The 25,427-nt window shown below is 41.8% G+C and overlaps 1 protein-coding gene across 3 annotated transcripts; it reads right to left on the bottom strand.

Annotated features, from left to right (window-relative positions):
• Rhoa (ras homolog family member A) lies at positions 1–25,427 on the bottom strand. 3 transcript variants are annotated; one of them, XM_027414553.2, is made up of 7 exons: positions 25,286–25,427; positions 18,949–19,025; positions 16,330–16,414; positions 6,116–6,273; positions 3,892–4,012; positions 2,723–2,853; positions 1–1,286 (listed from the first exon to the last, which is right to left on the bottom strand). In XM_027414553.2, the coding sequence occupies exons 4-7, from the start codon at positions 6,269–6,271 to the stop codon at positions 1,113–1,115; spliced, it is 582 nt and encodes a 193-aa protein (XP_027270354.1). In that variant the 5' UTR covers positions 6,272–6,273; positions 16,330–16,414; positions 18,949–19,025; positions 25,286–25,427; the 3' UTR covers positions 1–1,112. The 3 variants fall into 3 exon arrangements, with proteins under 3 accessions (XP_027270354.1, XP_027270352.1, XP_027270353.1); XM_027414551.2 differs by lacking the exon at positions 16,330–16,414; XM_027414552.2 differs by lacking the exons at positions 16,330–16,414; positions 25,286–25,427 and adding an exon at positions 24,753–24,890.

Here is a 25,427-nt window from a genome sequence, read left to right as displayed (position 1 = left end):
TACAGGAAGTTTAGAAAACTGCCTTTATTCTATTAGTTGGAAAAATTAACTGGTACAGAAAAAAAGTTTAGTCAGCTGGAGAGAAGAGAAAACCTCCCTTGCCACCCTTAAGAACTGGTGGCTCCCCTGGGAGGCAACTTGGATACAGTGTGGATAAAGGAGCACTGTGACTTAGAGCCAGACCCTGCAGTCCAGGTGAGAAAGGCTATGCCACCTCAAAGGTGTAACTGCCTCAGGCGTGAAACCAAATTTCTATTTACTTAGTTCAGTCTGGAAAGGGGTACTGGGGTGATATATAGGGCTGAATAGGGGAGATATGGCCATATTTTATCAGAGAAAGTGACAAAATGGGAATTTTAAAAATGAATTTTCCATCTGACTTTATTTCCAAATACACTTTCTTAAAAAAAAAAAAAAAGAAAGAAAGAAAAGAAAAAACAAAAAACAATACACGTTCTGTGGGAATGACAAATATCAGTATTAGGAAATCCAATTATACAAAAAATACTACATCTAGTCTGGGGTAGATATATTTATTTTTGGTAACATACATTAAGTGGCACTAATTACACAGTAACTATAAGGTAACTAACATGAGACCACAGAACTGCAAATCTGCCACAGCTGCGTGGACTTCGGCCTTTCTGGCTGAGCAAGTTCTCAAAACCCTGGATGCCTTCCCCAGAGCTCTGCCAATGTAATCTGTTAAGGAGTAAAGCTCTGCCTTAGTGACTCACCAGAGTTCCCTGCAGCTGACAGATGAGAGGCAGGACATGTTAGTTATAAAGTAGTTACAGCCTAATTCACAAAAGTTACCAACTGTTTCTCTTTCTAGAAAGAAGCAAGAAGTTAAGAAATTCTTTGACTTAGCGCCTGGTGTCAGGTGGAGTGCAGAGAGAGCTGTTAGAGCAGTGTCAGAAAGACCCTGGCTGGTCAGACAGGTTGGACATCATTAATAATCATGGTTGGCTTCTAAATACTGGTAGCAAGATGACTTCTGATTTGTAATCTTAGGTAAATTATAGATAAATGAAAAGGCCAGTAATCATACACTAAGATTAATAAACAGCACTTCAAAATTAACCGCATGAGGGCTGTGCTTGCACAAGGCTTCACAAAATGAGGCACCCAGATTTTTTCTTCCCACGTCTGGCTTGCAGAGCAGCTCTCGTGGCCATTTCAAAAACCTCTCTCACTCCATCTTTGGTCTTTGCTGAACACTCCATGTACCCAAAAGCGCCAATCCTGTTTGCCATATCTCTGCCTTCTTCAGGTTTTACCGGCTCCTAGTAGAGAGAGAAGAGAGCTTCAGCTCAGTCTTACTTAGGAAGATACAAAGCATTTATTGACTTTCTTTCTTTTCTTTCTTTCCTTCCTTCCTTTCTTTCTTTGAGACAGGGTTTCTCTGTGGCTTTGGAGGCTGTCCTGGAACTAGCTGGTAGTTGTAGACCAGGCTGGTCTTGAACTCACAAAGATCCTCTGCCTCCCGAGTGCTGGTATTAAAGGTGTGTGCCACCACCACCCGGCTTAAGACTGTTTTTCTGTTTTGTTTGAGACAGGGCCTATGTTTATGTTGTTGAGGATGACCTGATGATTCTCCTGCCTCAAACTCCTAAACAGCTGGAACTATAGGCACATGGCACCACTCTTGGCTGAAAAGACTTCAATCAACCCTGCTTTAAGCTGTTATATTTATTGTGGTTTTTTGAGACACAGTTTCTTTGTGTAGCCTGCTATCCTGGAACTAGCTCTGTACACCAGGCTGGCCTCAAACTCACAGAGATACCAAGTGTGGGGATTAAAGGTGTGTACCACCACTGCCCAGCTCTAAGCTCTTTCATAAAATTCTCAAAACGTATATGCATACCCTGAAACTAATGTCTTAAACCTGCTCTTTTATTGTAGGCAGAGAGAGGTCAGAAAAACTGGGAGACTGAGTAAGGAATTCAGGGCAATACATAACCTTTTTTGCTATACACTGGTGCTAAGCAAGACACTGAACTGTACTCCCTGCCCAAAAATAGTTTATTGAGTACAGTGCAAGGGCACAAGTTAGATAATAACAAGAGCATTTATTGCCTCTATATAGCTTTAGAGACTGAATACCTGCTAATGGCTAGAGCCTGGCCTTAACACTGAGGTCAAGAGTGGAAACCTGGGTTTCTTTGGGTTAAATATGTTAACACTCCTTCGCTAGAGAAGTTCTGACATTAGAGCACCTGGTTCCTGAAAGGTCAAGATTTATTTATTAAAATGGAATTTGGACCTTCTGCATGGACTAATAACTACCTTTAGGGTATCCCGTTTCTTTGGCCACTGGAGAGGGAAAGGAGCTGCCTGTATCTGAAGCAGTAACTTCTGCTGAGATGGTTTCTTCCTAGGGTGCCAGTCCTTAGGAACACATCTAACTCTTAAGAGACATTCCATCTTAGTGATTAAGGAGCCTCTGGAAATCCTTTTGGTCAGGCCAATGAAGGTTGGGTCTGCAAAGGACTTCTGGTATTCTGTAATAGCATGGTTTGTGAGGGTTTCCTCAGGGTGACAAAATTTAAGACTACAATAGGGAAAGCTAGGTGTAGTGGGGCACACCTTAAGATCCTTGCACTCAGGAAACAGAGAGGTAAGCAGATGTCTGAATTCCAGACCAGCCAAGGCTACACAGTGAGACTTGATTTAAAAAAAGGAAAACCAAACTCCAGTTCCTCCCACCCCCACACCATACCTGCTTCATTTTGGCTAACTCCCGTCTTGTGTGCTCATCATTCCGAAGATCCTTCTTGTTCCCAACCAGGATGATGGGCACATTGGGACAGAAATGCTTGACTTCTGGAGTCCATTTTTCTGGGATGTTTTCTGAAAGAAAAAAATGTACAGTATTTGAGAATAAATTCTAATTCCATTTTTGAAGAACTCTAAGAACCCTAGTTAAATTTTAAGGGCATTTCCCTTTCCACTGTTGTTTCAAAAGCACATCAGGGGCTGGCAAGATCACTTAGCAGGTAAAGGTGCTTGTCACCAACGGGACTCCAGTTAGTGGTACAAGAGAACTGTTTCCTCCTTACTGTCTTCTGACCTTCAAGTATACACACACCATTAAAAGAACATTTGGGGCACTATATAATGAAAATTAAAAATCCATTAATCTCAAAAATCATAGAAAAAGGCAAAATAAGCTGGGCGGTAGCAGTGCATATCTTTAATACCAGCACTAAGGAGTCAGAGGTGAGAGGATCTCTGAGTTTAAGGCCAACCTGGTCTACAGAGCAAGTTCTAAAAGCCAGAGCTACAGAGAAACCCTGTCTCAAAAACCAACAAAGAGTGAAAAGGTGTTGCTGAGCTTCTTGGGGGGTGGGAATCCAAATAAGAGCTCTGGATTCTGCCCCACAGTAAAAGGCTCACTACAGGCCATGCCTGTCACTGCTGGTAGAAAGGTCATAGCTGCCAAGGTCATTTTCTCTTTCTACCTTGCTCTGGGTTCTTATGGTGGTTTGAATAGGAATGGCCCACACACACTCATGAGTTTGAATGTTTGGCCCACAGGAATGGCACAAAAAGGAGGTGTGGCCTTGAAGTAGTTTGTCACTGTGGAGGTGAGCTTTGAGTTTTTGTTGTTTTGTTTTTTAAGACAGGGTTTCTCTGTATACCAGCCCTAGCTGTCCTGGAACTAGCTCTGTAGACCAGGCTGGCTTCAAACTCACAGAGATCCACCTGCCTCTGCATCCCAAGTGCTGGGATTAAAGGCGTGAGCCACCAACTCCTGGCATGATTACTTTTCTGAAATAATGTCAGAATATTTGATTTGCAACCACTGACTAACGAAAAGGACTCCCAAAACACATCCTTCACATCTAAATAGGCAGTGACAAGCAACCAGCCTGCAAAGCTACTCACCTAAACTATCAGGGCTGTCAATGGAGAAACACATCAGTATAACATCAGTGTCTGGATAGGAGAGAGGCCTCAAGCGATCATAATCTTCCTGTCCAGCTGTGTCCCACAAAGCCAACTCTACCTACAATAGGAAAAACAACAACATAAGTGCAACGTTAATATTACTACCCATTTAAAAAAAAAAAAAAAAAGACACTCACTATATACAAACAGCAAACTGTCCAAAATAGTAAAAAGTGCCATTCATCTTTTTGAGAATCAAATACAGGTTGTTTAAACAGTATAATCAAAATAGCACCCCCACACACACACCACCCCGAGACAGGGTTTCTCTGTGGCTTTGGAAGCAGTCCTGGAACTAGTTCTTGTAGACCAGACTGGTAACGAACTCACAGAGATCTGCCTGCCACTGCCTTAGTGTTGGGATTAAAGGCCTGCGCTGCCACCACCGGGGCCAAAGTAGCAAATTTATAAACAGAACACTATACATCCAAATGTCCAGTTAATAAACCACTGTAGTTTATAAAACCCTACACAAGGAACTAAGGGCAACTCCAGCTGAGAGCTGGAGAAACAGTCTTTCCCAGAAAAAGAGTACACCAACTAGTTATCAATTCCAAATGGTTAGCTCTGAAAACATAACATAAAGTTAATGTTATACAGACTGAGTTTGTTGTACTTATATATTTAGAGACAACAACACACACACACACTGAGGCCATGAATTTTAAGAGCAAGAAAGGGTATATGTTAGAGGAGTGGGCCTCAACCTGGGAATCAAATGATACTTTCACAGGGGTCATATACCAAATATATAAGATACTTACATTATGATTGATAACAGTAGGCTGAGCAGTGGCAGCTCATGCCTTTAATCCCAGCACCCGGGAGGCAGAGGCAGGCATCTGTGAGTTCGAGACCAGCGTGGTCTACAGAGTGGGTTCTAGGACAGCCTCCTAAGATACAGAGAAACCCTGTCTCTAGGCTAAGTTAATATGCCAAAGAGGACATACTGTTGGCCCCCAAAACTATCCTTTTAGTGCATAGTTACAGAAACACAACACCTCACAGTTACTTTATACAGATGGAATGTCATAATAAAATCAGTAATACATTCACTAGGCCTTTGAGAAATGACCTTCAAAAATGCTGACCTGGCCAAATCAGTTGAGTATATATGCTAAGATCTCAACAAATTTCCACCTAGTTTATCTCAAATGTAGTTGAGAATGACCTTAAATTTCTGATTTTCCAAGCTCTACCAGCCAAGTACTATGATCAGAAACAAGCCGCCACACAGGTGGTACTGGAGGTTGAACGCATTTGCTCTACCAGCTGAGCTACATCCCTAATTCCATTTACTCATCTATTTTAGTTACCTATTTTTTTTAAAGATTTTATTTATTTATTATTATGAATAAAAACTTCATGCCTCCATGTATGTCTGCATGCCAGAGCAGGGCACCAGATCTCATTATGAGATGGTTGTGAGCCACCATGTGGTTGCTGGGAATTGAACTCAGGACCTCTGGAAGAGCAGTCAGTGCTCTTAACATTTGAGCCATTTCTCCAGCCCCCTTTTAGTTAACGTATTTTTGAATTTATTTATTTAATGGGCACCCTCTTACTCTCTAGCTGAAGCTGATCTGAAACTTAAAATTATTTATTTTTATATTATGTGTATGAATGTTTTAACTGTATGTATGCACAAATTACATAAAATGTGCGCCTGCTGCCCATGTGGGTGTTAGGAACTGAACTCAGGTCCTCTGATTTCCTCCCTCCCTGAATTATCATGCCCAGCCTGTATTCTCTATATTATTTGTATTTCTGGATCTACAATGATAAATCCTCAATTTAGAGCAGCTAATCTAACATACTATACTAGCTGGGCATCACTGCACATACCTGTAATTAATGACCTCATGTAGTTGGCTGAGGAAGAAAAATCCTGAATATTTGAGACCCCATTTCAAAAATAAAAACAAGATGGAGTCTAGAAAATCAAGGGTTTAAGGCCAGCCTTGGTTCAACAGTGATACAGAAACCAGCCTGAGCTATAGGAAACTGTCTCAAAAACTAACTAATAAATCAACCAACCAGAATCCCAAAAGAAAGGTGGCAGGGGAAATCAACTTCTGTTTCTAACATTTCTGCTGCACTGTGTACAAAACAGCCTAGCCTAACATTCAAAGAAATCAGTTACTATGGAACTTGAACTCACCTGTTTCCCATCCACTTCGATATCTGCCACATAGTTTTCAAACACTGTGGGCACATAAACCTCTGGGAATTGGTCCTTGCTGAAGACTATGAGCAAGCATGTCTTACCACAAGCTCCATCACCAACAATTACCAGTTTCTTCCTGATGGCAGCCATCCCTTAAACATAAACAAAAGGTATTATCTAGAATGTATAAGAATCCATAAGCAGCCCCAGACTATGACACATTTTACTGGCTATGGGGGTAGGAAGGAAGCATTTACTAGCACTCCCAAATTAAAAATTCTGGAACAATGTTCTATTTGGCATCTAAAAGCTACATACCAAAAACTATACTTAACATTAAAGATTAAGAAACATCCCACAGGCGGTATGGCGCATGCCTTTAATCCCAGCACTTGGGAGGCAGAGGCAGGCGGATCTCTGTGAGTTGGAGGTCAGCCTGGTCTCCAGAGTGACAGAGAAAACCTGGCTTGAAAAACCAAAACCAAAACCAAAACCAAAAAAGAGCCATCCCATAAGATGAGGAACAAAACAGACATTTCTTCTTGTCACTTCTATACAAAACCATTAGGTAAGAATTTTTAAGGAATCTACTGAAGAAAATACCAGAGCCTGGTATGGTAGCTTGTGCCTATAATTTTGAGGGGCTGAGGCAGTAAGGGGTACTATAAATGGGGACTGGACAATAGTATGATGACTCTATCTCAAAAACAAAACAAAATACATACAAATTATCAGAATGAATAACGCAATAGACCCTGTTTCAAAACAAAAGCAAGACAAAAATAATAAACAAAACAATCCATCCATCAAGGGGCTGGCTCAGTAGAGTGCTTGCTAATCAAGCATGAGGGCGAGTTCAGATTACCAGCATAGAAAACCTGCCAAGAGACAGAATTGCATTTTGTTCTTCTTGTTGTTTTTGTTTTTGAAGACAGGGTTTCTCTGTGGCTTTGGAAGCTGTCCTGAAACTAGCTCTTGTAGACCAGGCTGGTCTTGAACTCACAGAAATGGGCCTGCCTCTACCTCCCAAGAGCTGGGATCAAAGGTGTGCACCACCTCCACCCGGCCAGCAACTGTATTTTTATACCCTAACAATGAATAACCTGGGAAATGAATATTTTACAGATTGGCATGATGGCTCATGCCTGTCATCCTAGCACTTGGAAGGCACAGGCAGGAGGCTTACTTCCAGCATGAGACCATAGGGTATGCCTAGTTCCAGGCCCGTGTAAGCTATAGTATATGTTATTTTGAAAAATAAAATCAAAACTAAATTTTGCAACACACACTGGGACATGATTTTAAGCCTGGACTACCCTGTACCTTTAAGGACTGGAGATGTAGCTAAGTGGTAGAACAGTTGACTAACATTTTCCAAACCCTGGGTTTAATCCCTAGACCTCAAAACCATACAAAACAACTTGGGCATTGTGAGACTGTATGAAAACACCAAGAACACCCAGGTGTGGTAGTACATGCCTGTAATCCTAGCACTTGGAAAGTAGAGGCAGGAGGAACAGGTGCTCAGTCAGAGTCATAGCAAGTTTGAATACAGCCTGGGTCCTATGATTCCCTGTTTGTTTGTTTGTTTGTTTATTGAAATTGAGACAGGATCTGTGAAATAGTCCTGGCTGTTCTGAAATGGTCCTGCCTGTCTCCCAAGGAGACCCCGTCTCTAAGAATGTATCAGCAAGCATCTGGGGGAATGGTGAGATTGCTCAGCTGGTTAAGGTACGTAATTACCATCAAGCCTGACCTCAGTTCAATTCCTGGGACCCACGGGGTAAAAGGAGGACCAACTAGTACAACTTGTCCTCTGACTTCCACATATACTATGGCATCCATATACTCACACATAAATTAATGTTTTTCTTTTTTCTTTTTTCTTTTTTTTTTTTAAGGTGAAGCTGAGGCAGGTGGATTTCATTGAGTTCAAGGCCATCCTGGTATACAGAGTGAGTTCCAGGACAGCCAAGGCTACAGAGGAGAAACACAGTCAAAAAAACAAAACACACAAACAAAAAAGTGAGTGTGGTGGCATATACCTTTAATCTCAGCACTTGTAGAAGGACTACTGCAAACATGAGCCTGGTCTACATTGATCAAAGTTTAGTTAGGACTATACTCAATTATACTTGGAATTTCATGCCTCTTAAAATGAGATTTGAGCAGCATGATGACTTAAAGAATAAAGGTGTTTACTGGGCTGAAGAGAGGGCACAGAGGTTAAGAGCACTGGCTGCTCTTGCAAAGGACCGGGTTTAATTCCAAGCACCCACACCAGTTCCAGGGGATCTGGTGCCATCTTCTGGAAACGGGCACTTGCTGCCAGGCATGATGACCTGAGGTCAATGTGCTCACGCTCTCCTCTCCCTGTCCTTCCTTCCCCCACCCCCCCCCACACAAAATTTTTAAAAACGTAACACAATCATTTCTCTATCTCCTTTTTTTTTTCCTTTGTAAATTTTTAAAAACTACATTGACTAATACATTTATTTGTTGGAGAGAAGGCACACATGTGAGAACATATGGTGGGTGGTAAGAGAGCAACTTCCAGGAACTTTCTCTGCTACCTTGTGGGTCCCAGGGATCAAACTCGGGTTTTCTGACTTGGCAGTAACTGCCTTTACTTGCAGAGCCATTTTGCCAGCCAAGTCTCCCACCTTTTCAAACCATACACCTTTATCTACTTACTAACTAGCCTTGAACATTTCTTCTTTCTTTCGTTTTTTTTTTTTTTTTTTAAAAAAACAACAGGATTTCCCTGTGAAATGTTTCTGGTTGTCCTGGAACTCACTCTATAGACCAGGCTGGGCTCTAACTCACTGAGATCCTCCTGCCTCTGCCGCCCGAGTGCTGAGATTAAAGGTGTGCGCCACCACTGGTGGAGCCTTGAACATTTCTAAAGCCTCAGGGGAAAGAAATGTCTTTACTGAAAACCTCTTTCCTTTTCCCAGAAAGAAGCACCGTACTTGTCCATTCGATTTTGTTCCAAAGTCCATTTCTGGCCCTAAACTACCCTTTCCCCAATTACGTGTTGCCTCCCAGTACAGACTTGGGCCTCTCTTGGAGCTTATAACATAAAACCATGCCTGAGATGGGTCTTATTTTTATTATTACCATTGCTATTATTGTTATTATTATTGTTTTCCAAGTCAGGGTTTCTCTGCATAACAGCCCTGGCTGTCCTGGAACTTGATCTCACAGAGATCCACCTGCCTCTGCCTTCTGACTGCTAGGACCAAAGGTGTGTGCCATCACACCCTGCTAAAGTAAGGCTTCTTTAAGGAAGGAGTATGTTCTAAAATAGACTGCAGTGATGAACACCTCATAAATATACCAAAACTCACCAAACTGTCCACTTCAAATGGTGTGCTGTATAATGTACCAATTACACCTCAACAAACTATTACTGAAAAAAAAAAAAAAAACAAAAAAAAAAAACCCACGTTTTTTTAAAAGGGGATATGGTAGGTGTACTGGATGGTTGGTTTGTTTTGTTTTGTTTTGAATCAACTTGACACACACTACAGTCATTTTAAAGGAGGAAACCTCAATTGAGAAAATGCCATTTTCTTCATTAGTGATTGATGAGAAAGCCCCCCAGCTCTTGTTGGTTGGCACCCTCCCTGGGCTGGTGGTGGGGCATGCCTTTGATCCCAGCACTCAGGAGGCAGAGGCAGGTGAATCTCTGTTGAGTTCAGAGCCAGCCTGGTCTACAAGACTAGTTCCAGGACAGCTTCCAAAGCCACAGAGAAACCCTGTCTCAGGAAAATAAATAAATAAACAGCCCCTCCCCCGCAAAAAATAGCAGGCTGAACAACCCACAGTAAGCAGCACCCTCCATGGTCTCTGCATGGGTTCCTGTCCCCAGGTTCTTATCCTGTTTGAGTTTCTGCGTTGACTTCCTTCAAAGATGGACTATGGTGTGGAAGTGTGATCCAAATAAACCCTTTCCTTCCCAACCTGCTTTTGATCATTGGGTTTTATCACAGCAACAGTAACTCTAAGACAGTAAGGCAGGACTGTTAAGTCCAAGCACTTACGAGGGGGAGCTGGGAGAATCAGAGTTCCTGGCTACATGAAACACTATTCTTTACAAAGAGGGTACAGGGAACAAGAAAAATGTTTTGTATTAATTCATAAATAAAATTTAGGAACAACAACAACAGAAAGAGGGTACAGGATGCCATGGTATATGAATGTGGGAGCAACGACTCAGACATTAAGAGCACTCACTGTTGTACAATATTAGTTTAAGATGTATTACGTTCATCTATGCTGTGGAATATTTGTTTCATGATGCAAATGTGTTGCATACCCCCCCGCCCAGGGATCCTCTGTGTCGCTTTGGAGTACATCTTGGAACTGGCTTTGTAGACCAAGCTGGCCTCGAACTCACAGCAATTCACCTGCCTCTGCCTCCTGATACCTGGGATTAAAAGTGTCTGCCGCCACCACCTGGCTGTGTTGTATTTTTTTGTTTTGTTTTGTTTTTCAAGACAGGGTTTCTCTGTGTAGCTTTGGAGTCTATCATGGCACTCACTCTGGAGACCAGGCTAGCCTCGAACTCACAGAGATCTGCCTGCCTCTGCCTCCTGAGTGCTGGGATTAAAGGCTTGCGCCACCAACGCCCAGCCTGTGTTGTATTCTTTTATGTTGCATTTGTTTAATTCTGTAAAGCGGTGTTACTTTGCCTACCTAAAACACCTGACTGGTCTCATAAAGAGCTGAACGGCCAATAGCTAGGCAGGAGAGAGAAATAGGACTGGCGGGCAGAGAAATAGAAATCTAGGGAGGAGAGAACACGGGGGCCAGCCAACCTCCCACCTACCCAGCCAACCATGGAGTAAGAAGAAAAGAAAGATACATAGAATAAAGAAAGGTAAAAAGCCCAGAGGTAAAAGGTAGTTAAGGAGAAATGGCATTCATAGGTAAGAACAAGTCTAGGTGTATTTATTTGGAAGCTGGATGACACCTCCAAAGAGTAAAAAACAAAACAAAACAAAAAACTACTACAACTTACTGCTCTTGCAGAGGACCAGGATTTGGCTTACGATACCTACACAGCTATCACAGCTGTCTGTAACTATAGTTCCAGGTGATATGGAGTCCTCTCCGACTTCTGGGAACACCAGGTTGTGTACACAGTGCACACATCCATGCAGGCAAAACACAGGAACATAACAAATAAACAAACATCGAAGCGGCTCACATCTATAATTTCTACACTCAGTGTAGTAAGAAATGCAACAGAGCCATTGTATACGGCATCAATTCCAGAGTGATGGCACCTAAGCTTCCAAGTAACCTTTTGTAAATTAAATAAATTATGAAGCAGAAGCAGAATTTACCAGCATCTACTCTGGGACTTTTAAAGTCTTGCTAATGGGCCTTATGCAGAGGGAAACAACAGGAAGAACTGCTAGAATAAGCTCTGAGATTAAAAGGGAATGGGATTTAACATTCAAGTTAAAGAGTGTTAGGAACAATGAACTTGTAAGCATTATTTCTCACTGGAAGTGGAGGCTGACCTCTATAGCCAAATGAAGGTGACATACATACAAGTAAACTCTCCTAGTTCCTTCAGTTCTTTTTCTTTTTTCCTAGGCTGTTCTCAACTCTTTATGCAGCTGAGACAGGTATGCACCACACTTGGTTTATGTGGTAACAGGGAGTCAAATATAGGGCTTTAGCCAGTTGTGGTGGCACACACCCTCAATTACAACATTTGAGAGGCAGAGACAGGTGGATCTCTGTGAGTTTGAGGCCCACCTGGTCTACATGGTGAGTTCCAGGACAGCCAGGACTACACAGAGATCCCATCTCAAAAAAGAGGAAAATAAAAAAATCCCCCCCACCCATAGGGTTGTGTATGTACTTCATCAACTGAGTAACATCCCTAGTCCTCATTTTCTCAAAAAAAGCAAGACTCTAACAGTTGATGGTGATGCTGGGAAAGGAAACAGGTTTGCACTAAAAGAGAAGTTATGCTATTCTAAAAACCAAGGTAACAAATTAAGGAATTTTAGAACTGCTAAGCAGGAATGAGGGTCACCTTTGAAGTCAGGGGCTATTAGTCCAAAATGAGATGAGTTAATATACTTTTTCTAGTATTCTGTTGCAGGCACAGAATAGGCCAAGAGTTGGACTTAACCACAGCTGAAACTCCACTAGATGAAATGAGAGAGGAGGAGCAGGTTGAAGGATGCAGCTCACCGGGTAGAGAATTGTTCAGTGTCCACAATCACAGAAACCTAGTGTGGAGGCACACATGAGATCCTGTCTCAAGAGAGACAGAGGTGGGAGGAGAGAAGGGAGAGAAACTGGGGCGAAGGTTAAAACATTAAACAAAGAGGTGATAACTGGAGTGATAAACTGAAAGGGAGTGTGGCTGATGCATGTCGGTGTTTTAAATGTTGAAAACACAATGATGGGTACACCTCTAGGGATCACATGTCCTTCTGTACTATCTTCATTTACCAGATGAGATAATGCTTAAAAAGAAAACCACTGATACATTTTTAAATGCACTGACTTGAAAACAATCTGGAAAAAAAAAAAAAAAGGATTAGAAACAAAGTATATCTATCTTAGCTTTTTTTTTTTTTTTAAGGGTTTTTTTTTCTCTTATGAGTTTTCAAGACTTTCTCTGTTTTAACAACTCTGGCTGTACTGGAAATCCTTTGTAGACTAGGCTGGTCTTGAACTCAGAGATCCACCTGCCTCTGCTGGGATTAAAGGTATGTGCCTCCACCACCTGGCTTCATTTATTTTTTTAGGATAGGTCTCTCTATTGTCCTGGCTATCCTGGAGCTTGGTATGTAGCCCAGGCTAGCCCCGAATTCAGAGATTCTCTTGCTTCTGCCTCCCAAATCAAATTCTGGTATTAAAGGCATGCGCCACCACACCTGGTCCATCTGTCTGTGTGTGCTTGGGTGTGTTTTGTTTTGTTTTTGAAGACAGGTCTTACTATGCCTTGAACTTACTATGTAGCACTGGCAAGCCTCAAAACTCTGAGATCCACCTGACTCTGACTCTCTCTAGAGTATGGGGATTAAAGGCGTGTGCCATCATAGCCCATATACAAGAAAGCAGGCAGAGCAAGCCAATGGGAGCAAGGCAGTAAACATTCTTTCCTCCAGTCTCTGGCTTCTCCTGATGATGTACTATATCTGACTTGTAACTAAAATAAACACTTTCCTCCCCAAGTTACTTTCGGTCATGGTGTTTCCCATAGCAACAGAAAGCAAACAAGAACACCAGTCTAACCAACACTGGTCACTCCCTACAAGGAAATAAAATTAACTAGGCAGGGCAGTAGTGCCATACACCTTTAATCCCAGCACTAGGGAGGCAGAGGCAGGCAGATCTCTGAATTACAGGCCAGCCTGGACTACAAAAAAAAAAAAAAAAAGTTCTGTAACTAGTCCCATGGATCCAATGACCTCTGCAGATAGGCAGTTATGCATTTGATTCACATAATATATTCAGAAAAAACATTTATATACATTGATTTTTAAAAATTGTAATTGGAAAAAACAGGGCTTTTTAAGTAAGATAACTAGACTAGTAAAAACATTGGTCACAAAAAGGGTTATTATATTTGACCTTGAATCCCACAGAAGAAGAAGAGGACCGACTTGAAAGCTGTAACAGCAAATGCTTATCTTTTTTTCTAGACACCACTATCTGATCTATAAGGTCTAATAACAAAAGGCTATTTTTTAATTTTTATATTCCCTGTAATACTTAGCAGGGTCAAAATAGCACCAGATAGGTATGTGTAATATTAAGAAACTTAGCCACTCCAAATAAACAGATATAAATGTGTTGTTGGTATATGAAAGATGTTATAGGGTTTGATTTGTTGGTTTGTGTGACAGGGTTTCTCTGTGTAACAGCCCTGGCTGTCCTGGAATTCCAGACAGCCAGGCACATATAGAGACCCTGTCTCCAAAAACATACACAGCCCAGGTTAACTTGGAAATCAAGATCCTCTTTTGCCTAATGATATTACATGTGTGCATTTGCTAGACATGGCTTTACCTTTTTTTTTTGCAAAAGATACTATCAAATGTTCAAATAATGAAGTATGACACTATTTAATTTTACTAAGATACTGCCCTTCTTTTCTGAGTCTTAACATCTCATTACTGAAACAGGAAATTACTTCTTTTCAAACAAGGCCTGTAAGTAGGAAGTATGTGGCAATCACTATTAAAACTTGTGTAAAACAAAGTCTAAATATGTATTTATCATCTCAGATATGACAAAGCCTTAAGAAGACGATACCCTTAGACTATTCTAGAAAGTAGGCTTCTACCATAATGAAATTCATTATGAAAGACTAAAAGCTCTTGTTATTCAGATGCAAATACTTTTTTTTCATAAATTAGAAGAGAATCAGTTACTCAAATAGGCTGTTTTTCTTAAAAGGAAACTTTCTTGCATTATAGGAAGCATTCTCATGAAAAGAGAAAGGGCCTGGAAATCATATGTTACTGTTCCTATATCTGATCTTGTCATAATCGTGATAAATTTACTGTACTTGGAGGAAGATGTAATCATATGCACTCTAATATAAATCCTAGTCACAGATCTGGAATAGATCAGCCAACACTACTCTAGAAAGAGGCCCAGGTTGACTCTGCTCTCCTCCCTGTCACCACCCAAAACACTACCATTGTTCTACTTGACCAAACGTTTCATTTAGATTTCAAATTCTGAGGTATTTTTTTTCCACAAGGACACAACATCTACTCAACATCAGTTGCATAAGCAAGTTCTGTATAGACTAGCCCCAATTGAGGTTTTACTAGAATCTGATGTTAGTTTTTAAGAATATAGATGTAACAGATTAGAATGTCAGCATTTCACAGCAATGGCTCATTGGCTGCACTGGATGAGTAATCCCTCCTTTCTCACTTACTCTGCTGTTTCAAAACCAGCTTCCTTTATTTCTCAGATGATAGCAACAGAAATACTACAAAATCCAGCCAGTGAGATGGTTCAGGGGGGAAGAAGCTGGCCAGCCTTGACCTACTGATTCTGCTAACTCTACCCCCAAGCGCTAAGATTACTGGCATACATCGTAACTGGCTCTTCTAGAACCTAAATTATTAGCTGGATAATTTTGATGACTTTTTAGACACTACACAGATCACAATACTTTTTTTCTTTTTGGTTTTTCCAGACAGGGCTTCTCTGTGTAATAGTCCTAGCTGTTCTAAAACTTGCTTATGGAAACCAGGCTGACCTCAAACTCAGAGACCCACCTACCTTTGCTTCCCAAGTGCTACCATGAATACTTGTTAACACTGACAGCGTATCTACTTCTTCAGGAACTTTTAGCCTACTTTTGACATACCAGAAACCAACAAAGATATCTGAGGTGGTGCTACCTGTTAGCAATGAATGCATTAAAGACACTTATCATCCAAACATTACTTATCAGCAAGCACAAAACAGTCCTTCAGCCAAGAAGCAGAAATGGAAATAATTATTCATCTGAATAACTATGCCTCTGCAGGATCAAGATGTTTATATTTTAGAAAGATAATGAATAAATTTTCATGTAGATAAAATATCCATAGCTTTAAAAATGACTAATTCAGGATACTTAAGATAATTATAATTTTTACCTCATGTATCTTCAAAAGGCTAATTATGCAGAAGAAACAGTGATGATTACAGCAAGCTTTCTACCATTTCTAGATACTTGGACACCAAACAAAATGCAAAACAATCTCATTTTTCAAGGGCTTAATAATAGTTCAGCAGCAGAGCTCCCTTCTGGCATATGTGAAAACCCTGGGGTTGGGGGGAAGGGAAGGCTGGAGAGATGGCTCAGTGGTTAAGAGCACTGGTTACTCTTCCAGAGAACACAAGTTCAATTCCCAGCACCCACATGCCAGCTCATAACTGTAACTCCAATTCCAGGGACTTTGATGCCAACAAACACACATAAAATAAAGTTGGGGGGGAGGGCAGTGGTGACACACGCCTTTAATCCCAGGACTCAGGAGGTTCAATCAGGCGGATCTCTGTGAGTTCCAGGCCAGCCTCCAAAGCAACAGAGAAACCATGTTTTGAACCCTCCCACCTCCCCCAAAAAATGTAACACGGAAAATAAAAGACCCAGAGACTGGGGTTCAAGCTTCAAGCTGAATATCAGAAAAGCAAAGCAGCCAGTCACTAGCTCTCACCTCTAGCTCAGGCTGCTGGGATTCAAGGTGTGTGCCTGGCTTCTATGGTTTGTGGCTGACTTTGCTTTTTGAATCCTCAGGCAAGCTTTAATAAATCATAAACAATATCTTACCACATTAGAACTACAAAAACTAAAGTTTAACCTCTAATATAGACAATGTAACATTAAAAATTGAGGCTATAACATTTATCCTATTGACATTTCAATATATAATTCTGAAACTTTAACTCTCAAACATGTATGCTGAAATTTATACATCTTAGTTTTTCTCTGAATTGAAAGACAATATATATGATGCTGATGACTATTAGAAAAGCAAAGTTACACAAAAAAACTGTCTAGAAAAACCAAAAAAAAAGAAAAAAGAAAAGCAAAAGTTGCTAGGCAGTGGTGGCTCATGCCTTTAATCCCAGCACTTGGGAGGCAAAAGCAAGCAAATCTCTGTGAGTTTGAGGCCAGCCTGGTCTATAGAGTGGGTTCGAGAATAGCCATGACTGTTTCACAGAGAAATCTTGTCTCGAAAAAGCAAACAAAAATATCCTTGGACTCAGCTAGGTGTGGTAGTACACACCTTTAATACCAGCACTTGGGAAACAGAGGCAGGCGGATCTCTGAGTTCAAAGTCAGCCAGAAACCCTTTCTCCCTACCCCCACAAAAGAGCCTGGTATACATATAACACTTTTTCCAAACCTGGGTTTTTATTCCCAGTGTTAATTTAAGATTTATTAATTTTTATTTCATGTGTATGGGTATTTTGCCTGCACTTATTCATCCACCCCTCTGGTACCCACAGAGGCTTTTAAAAGAGAGCATTGCAATCCTGGAATTCCCAGTTACAGAAGGTTGTGAGCCCCATGTGGGCACTAGGAACTGTAGGTCATAACCCTTTGGAGAAGGACTGAATGACCTTTTCACGGGTCATGGTATCCCACATCAGACACCATGTATATTTTTTATATTATGACTCATAACAGTAGCAAATTGCAGTTATGAACTAGTAACTAGAATAATTTTGTAGTTGAGGCCAACACATGTATTAAAGGGTTGCACCATTAGGAAAGTGAGAACCCACTGCTCTAGAAGGGACCCTTTCTCAAAAATAAAAAAATAGCCTAGCAGTCATGGTGCACACCTTTAATCCTAGAACTTGGGAAGCAGAGGCAGGTAAATCTTTGAGTTTGAGGTCTACAGAGAGAGTTCCAGGATGGCTAGGGCTACATGGAGAAACCCTGTCTTGAAAAACAAATGAACGGAGAAGAAGGAAGGGAGGGAGGGAGGGAGAGAGAGAGGGAGGGAAGGAGGGAGGGAAGGACAAGCAAGAAATAGAAGCCTGAGATGAAAAGCCTTACTTTCCAGGGACTGGGAGATGGGTCAGTTAGTAAAGTACAAACATGAGAACCAGAGTGAAGCTTTAACGCCCACATAAAAAGGACATATGCCTTCAGTCAGCTGAAAAGTGATGGCAGGAGGATCCCAGGTGTTTGCTGGCCAGCCAGTGACAACCAATGGAATGCTCCAATAAGGCAGGAGGGCCAAGTGTGGTGGCACAGATTGAATCCTAGCACCCAGGAACAGAGGCAGGCAAATCTCCGTAAATCTGAAGTTAGCCTATGGTCTACACAGTGAGTTAGCCAGGGCTACACAGTGAGACCCTGACTTGGAAAAAAAAAAGGAATTACAATTCCAAATGGACAGGACAGTCTTTGTTTTTTTCTTCAGGTGTGTTCCAGCATACTTCCTGCATACAGCAGTATTTTTTTAGTAACCATTTATCAAATTAAGAAAAGATAAAACAACAAACTACCTTTACTATCTATTTCAAAGCTAACCAAAACCAAGATATGTTCAGTGCTAAGGAGCAAAAGCAGAAAGATCATAAGCTCAAGACCAGCCTAACCTACACAAGATGCCATCTTAAAAAACACAACAACAACAAAAAAGCGAACAAGAAAAGAGGCAGGGCCAATGAGCTGTCTCAGCGGATGGTTTAAGATGACTGTCATCAAGGCTGAACACCCTAGATCCTAGAACCCATATGATAGGAGAGGACCAACTCTTATATTTTGTCCTCTAACTACCACGTCTCTCCCCAAAACACATGTAAACAGACATAAAGGAAAATGGAGCTGGCAAGATGGCTCATCAGATAAAGGTCCTTGCTCCCAAGCCTGATGACCTCAATCCAATCCCTGGTACCCACATGGTGGAAGAGAGACTGGACTTCCACCAGTTGTCCTCTGATTTCCATATGCACATGTAAACACATGCATGTACAGACAAAACAAGTAATAGAAAAAATTTAAATGAGGCGAGTGTTGTGGCACACGACTTTATCCCAGCAACTCGGGAGGCAGAGGCAGGAGAATCTCTGTGAGTTCAAGGCCAGCCTGGTCTCCAGAGTGAGTACCAGGACAGGCTCCAAAGCTACACAGAGAAACCCTGTCTCAAAAAACAAAAACAAACAAACAAAAAATTTAAATGCCCTCAAGATTAGAGGACAAGAGAATCACTAATAGTAATTATTAATAGTAACCACATTTCCACAGATTTTGTTAATACAAAATAATGATCTCTTGCTATGAGGAAAAGGGAATACAGGAATATTTATTTACATACCTTACAAAGGTGCTGAAAAACACACAGCTTCTCCAACAGTGGTTGTACAAAGTACTTGGAATGCCTCAGATGCAAGGCTATATAAAATGAAGAAAAATAAGTTAATTTTATAATGATAAAAACAAACAGGCCAGGCGTTGGTGGCGCATACCTTTAATCCCAGCACTCAGGAGGCACAGACAGATAGATCTCTATGAGTTCGAGGCCAGCCTGGTCTACAGAGGTAGTCCCAGGACAGCCAGGGTTATTACACAGAGAAACCCTGTCTTAAAATAACAACAATAATAATAATTAATAAATAAATAACAATGTAACCCTTAGTCCAGACAGGAAAATGTGCAGGGCTATTTAACTGCATTTGAAGTATTCTTCAATGACATCCTTAAGCTGAGACTTTTGCCACAACCCTTAACCGCTACACAACTACTATCGCTTTATGGCAGTGGCTGTCAACCTTCCTAATGCTGCAACTCTTTCACAGGGCTCCTCACAGTCTGGTGATTCCCAACCATAAACTTGTTTTCATTGCTTCTTTATAAATGCACCAATATGAATCATAATCTACGTATTTCTGGAGAGAGAGGTTTATCAAAGGAGCCTTGACCCACAGGTTAAGAATTGCTACTTTATGCCCACCCCAATCAATTTTACAGATGCCTAACCATTCCATGGCTTTTTTTTTTTTTGTCACTGCTGTTATTTATCAACCTTGATTAAGTTGACTTGTTGCCCAACCCAAACCACCTCCACCAAACTTGAGAGACACACAGACTCCTTACAATTAGATGCAAGCACACAAAGATGGGCTTGGAACTGGTCTAAAGTGCTTTGGGAGCTTCAAGAATTCCACCTACTAAGCCACCATTGATGAGGGCATCTTTAGTGGCTCTTGTGAAACAATATTAAGGTCATTGCACCTCTAGAAGCAACACTTTCCTTGGCTTTAGCGGTGGAATGTGGGTGAAGCCAAATACTGAACACAGCAGACCTTTTGCCCAACTTGATAGTATCCAGGGAAAAGCTAATTTCCAATAAACACAAAAATTTATCATTTATATCTTTTTTTTTTTTTTGGTTTCTGGAGACCAGGTTTCCCTGTGTAGCTTTGGAGCCTATCCTGGCACTCGCTCTGGAGACCAGGCTGGTCTCGAACTCACAGAGATCCTCCTGTCTCTGCCTCCCGAGTACTGGAATCAAATGTGTGGGCCATCACTGCCTGGCTTCTTTTCTGTCTTATGTACATTAGTCTTTTTGCCTGAAATTATATATGTACACATGTGTGCCTAATGCCCTTGGAGGTCAGAAAAGGAGACCAGATCTCATTGAACTGGAGTTATGGATGTCTATGAGCTGCCATATGGGTGCAAGGATCTGAATTCAAGTCTAATTGCAAGAGTAATATGTGCTCTTAATCACTGAGCATCTCCTTTATATAAATCTTTAGTCACCTAAAGTTAAAAGACTTACCGTAATCACTGTATCTTACCTCCTAGACTAGTTAACATTTTAAGGCCTTATCAAAAGCATTTCCTTTTTAAGTTTTGTTAATATTGAGGTACTGAAGTCCAACTCAGGTCCTTATACACAATAAGCAAGTTCTTTACAAGTGCCCTGTGCTGACTAGTTTTATGCCAGCTTGACACAATCTACAGTTTTCAGAGAGGAGGGAACCTCAATTGAGAAAATGCTTCTACAAGATTCAGCTGAAGGGAGCCAGGCATGGTGGCACACACCTTTGATGCCAGCACTCAAAAAGCAGGCAAATCTCTGTGAGTTTGAGGCCAGCTTGGTCTGAAGATCGAGTTCCAGGACAGCCAAAGCTGTTAAACAGAGAAACCCTGCCTCAGGGAAAAAAACAAAAAACAAAAAAAACAAAACAAAACAAAACCCCACAAAACTGAAAACAAACAACCCAAAAGGAAAAAATAAACAAAAATAACAAACTCAAAGCATTTCTTATATCCTAAAGATAGTATAGGATCTGGCCCCTGCCCATCTCTCTAAACTCATTTTACCTCCCACTGTTTCATTAGCTGCTTCTTCTCCTCTTACCATCACTTGAATTAAAGATACTATCATAAATAAACCTGAATATATTTACTCTATCTTCCCAACAGGGGAAAAGAAATTGTGGTGGCAGATGCTAAATATTGCCAGCACTTGGGAGGTGGAAGCAAAGGACTGACATGATTTTAAGCCCAACCTACCTTTATTAACAAGATCCCTTCTCAAAATATACCCCAACTTCTCTCCCCAAATAAACTTCAGTTTGGCATGAACTGCAAATTAGTTACAATTTAATAATCCTGCATATCACACTCTGATCACTTAGTATAAAAGGGCACAGTCAAAAGAAAAATAAGTACATCTAGAATCATTCGGAGCAAATACCAATAAGCTGAAACCAACACCCAGAATAAGCAGCTTTATTGCCTACCTTGTTTTCACTTACATGGTTTGCATAATTAAGAATATACAAGCCTTCCCTTAAGCCAGGCATTGGTGGACACGCCTTTAATCCCAACACTCAGGAGGCAGAGGCAGGTGGATCTCTGAGTTCGAGGCCAGCCTGATCTACATTCGATAGGCTCCAAAGCTACACAGTGAAACCCTGTCTCGAAAAAGTAAAAACAAAAACAAAAAAACAAAACAAGCCTTCCCTTAAAATACTACAGCACCATAGGTTAAAATGAGTCAGGAATGGTAGTTTACACGTAATCCCTGCACTAGGGAGACTGCCTCAATTGTGAGGCCAGCCTGAACTACAGAGTGCCACGCCAGACAGAGCTCCACATAAGACTGTCTCAAAATCAAACAAGAAGTCACTTGAAATAGGGATTTTACAGCTGGGTGGTAGTGCAAAACCCCTGTAATCCCAGCTCTTGGGAGGCAGGTAGGATCTCTGAGTTGCAGCTAGCCTGGTCTACAGAGCAAGTTCCAACATGGCCAGGGTTACACAGAGAAACCTTATTAGGGGAGGGGAGGGATTTTATAATAATTACTAACTTCAAACTACTTTTGAAATTTATTGTCACAAATATCTAATGTAACCAAAACACACCAGTAAGTTACATGCCTAAATGTTAAAAGATAGGTTCACACCTACAACCCCAGCACTTAGGAGGGCTAAGCTAAGGAAGAACTGCTAATAAGTTCAAGACCAGCCTGGGCTATATAGTGAGTTTCCAGGCCAGCATCACCTATAGAGTGAAACTGTCTCATAAAAATAATAACAAAATATAGTTACATCTGAGCCTGATGGCATAGGCCTGGAATCCTAGTTACTGGGAAGACTGAGGAAGGTTGGAAGTTCAAGACTAGCCTAGGCTGCTGATGAGTTCATGGTCATACCCTAACAGTGTAATGAGACTATCTCAAAACAAAAGTAAAATCAGGGTTGGGGATATACTTCAGTAGCAGAGCCCTTGCAAGTATGTGTAATGCTCTGGGCTCAAGCCTCCGGCTGAAAGGTTATCAACCCATTAATTAAAATATATAGAGGCTAATAGTATATAGCTAAGCAACAGAACGCTTGCCTAGCATCAAAGTTGGGTACAATTCTCAGTACCACAAAAAATAGTTAAGTAACATAACTAATGCTTTGGAGCAACATCTGAGTTCTACTGGGTAGAAACATAAAGAGGAGAGAAGAACATTACTAGGAACTTTTTTTTTGAGACAGGATTTTGTTATATAGCCCAGGCGGGCCTCAAATTAACAATCCTACCTCCTGGAGTACTGCAATTATAGGTTTCTCACCTCACCTACTTCCAGTTTTTAAATTCAGCATTTGTACACAGCATGCCATCATTGCTAGCAGTTATAACGCCATGGAACCAAATGTACTGTCTACAGAACCCACTAATCTCAAGTCAGTCTTGCAACAAGGTTAGCCAATCTCTCAAGGTTAACCTCCTCCTCCTCCTACTTCCACCCCACCCCATGGACTAAGAAACACCTGAACATTTTACTCTTCTAAAAATTTACACCGCTAATAGAGAGGATGGGCTGTTAAAAGGATTAATGATGAACAAAGAATAAGGACTATGAAAACACTCCAACAAAACCATTCTCACACACTGCACAGACCACTGCTTATGTATGTGATTTGTGCATTCTCACCAGTTCAAGTTAAAATCTAGTCAAAGGGGCTATAGTAGCCTGAAGACATTCTAGGGGGACCTCATTATGTTGTCTTTGTTAACAGTCAACTCCCAGAGGCTGGGTCCTCAAGAAAATCAACAAACTCAAAGACAAGGCTAAGCCAGAAAAGGGCTATGTACAAAAACTAGAAATTTAGACGGGCATTGGTGGCGCTCGCCTTTAACCCCAGCACTCAGGAGGCAGAGGCAGGCGGATCTCTGTGAGTTCGAGACCAGCCTGGTCTACAAGAGCTAGTTCCAGGACAGCCTCCAAAGCCACAGAGAAACCCTGTCTCCAAAAACCAAAAAAACCCCAAAAAACTAGAAATTTGTTTGGCAAGTGAACTGACCAGATTCTCCCTAAATACGCACAATCTGCAAGGTGAAGAACAGCAAGAGAGTAATCAGGAACCCTGATTTTAGCCGAGAGTACACGGAGGACTTTTTTTTTCAGATAGAAAAGTAGTTTTAGTCTAACTAGACATATGACCTTCAAAATTTTTAACGCTCACCAGGAACGGTGGTACACATCCCAGCACTATTCAGAAGGCAGAAGCAGGACAGCTAGATCTACAAATCAAGTTCCAGCGCTCAAGTCAGACTCTGTGTCCATTTCTCTTAAGTAGTAGGCAGGGGTCTCTCCCACTGTTCTCTCTGCAGAGTGCTAATAAACCTTTCTCTTGAAAAAAGTCCCTGAACTCAGTCTCCACGCCTACAAATGGAGTCAGCCTATAAATCCTTTAAATCTTTTCCAGTCTATATGGGGGAAAGTTGGCAGATTTTCCTTCTCCAGGAGATTTCTGGGTAGCGGCATTGTAAGTTGAACACTTGACTTTTGACTCAGTTAGTTATAGGGCTGGAATAAAGCTCAGAGATATAGCACCTGCTCACTATGCCCCAAGCCCTGAGTTTAATTTCAAGCACCAAAGAGAAAAAAAAAATAAAATAGAAAACACAAGCTCTCTATATATTTTATGCCCCTAAGAAACACCTAAGTAGACAAATTCTCACAATAGTTCTGAGAGCCTTCAATAGTAAGACCTAGCCTTGTATTTTAAGTTAACAAGGATACTTGTGTTAAATGTTCCAGACAGTATCACTACCAAGATAACCATGTGGATGGTGAGAAACCATCCACACGGTACATTCACACTTGGACATGTGACACTTAATGGCTGAAAATTCTCACCACATACTACATTGAGTTTCCCATCCCTCCAGGTTTGCCAGAGGAATATAATCTGGTTATATATAACCTGCAAAACAACACTTATTTCAAAAGAATGTCAGAAGACAGAAAGAACCATATGAATAACCAACAGAGGTTAAAATTCTTAGTGAGGACTATTAGAAAATACAAGTAGAACCAATTGTGGGACAAAAAAAAAAAGATGCCAATTTCCCACTTTATGCTACTAAACAAATCAAAAAAACAAAAACAAACAAAAAATATTTGGGTGCAAAAAGTACAATTTCAAGAAAACGACCTGAAAAGGGAACCCATCTGTAAGTGATTCCTAATTAAAGCAGTAACTTTAAGTAGAAATGCATCTATATCGATGCAACCTCTCCAAATTATTTTTACAATGTTTTTTCAACTGGAAAATACCTTCCCCCCATACAGTCTTCACCGCTAAGATTTCAAAACAATCATTTACTTACACAATCTCTAAGAATACGGCATTGAAAACAGAAAATCCACCCAAAGCCTCACTGTCTTCACCCGGTATAAAACGGTGATTAATGATCCACATTCAATGTAAAAGGCAAAATGGAGTTGTAAAAGAGTTTCTTGCCTATTCCAACTCCCGACACCACGCGCGCTTCACAGTGGCAGACTCCCCCAGCGCGGTCGCGGGCCGGCCGGGAGCCCCCGCCCAGCCCGGCGCAGCCCTGAGAGGAAGCGACGGGGAGGGCGGGCGGCTAGGGCTCCACCAGGCCCGGCCGGGCGGGGGAAGGGGGACTGGAGGCGGCGGGGCGCGCTTCGGGGACTGCGCGGGGCGGGCGGGGCCGCCGCCTCGGGCGCGGGGCCCCGGTCAGGGGGGGCCAGGGCTGCCGGCCGAGAGCAGCAGGTGGGGCGCGCCCGCGACTGGGGGACGGCGGGTGCCGGAAAGTGCCGGGCGGGCGGGCGGCGGCGGCGGCCGGCCGGCCGGGCCCCCGGAGCCGAGGCGGCTGGAGGGAATGCTTCTGCTCACCTCAAGGCGACCACTCCAAGTCCGGCCTCTTCGCGCCGAGGACGCCTGTCCGCGAGTCCGCAAGCTCGGAGACGAGGACCGGCAGCTCCGCGGAAGACGGCGGACTCAGCAGAGAACCGACGGAGGACCGCGGGCGGCGGGC

Source organism: Cricetulus griseus, chromosome 4 (assembly GCF_003668045.3).
Source record: "Cricetulus griseus strain 17A/GY chromosome 4, alternate assembly CriGri-PICRH-1.0, whole genome shotgun sequence".
NCBI classification, from domain to species: domain Eukaryota; kingdom Metazoa; phylum Chordata; class Mammalia; order Rodentia; family Cricetidae; genus Cricetulus; species Cricetulus griseus.
Note: the sequence above shows the minus strand (reverse complement) of the source record. Positions and strands in the feature narration are given on the sequence as shown.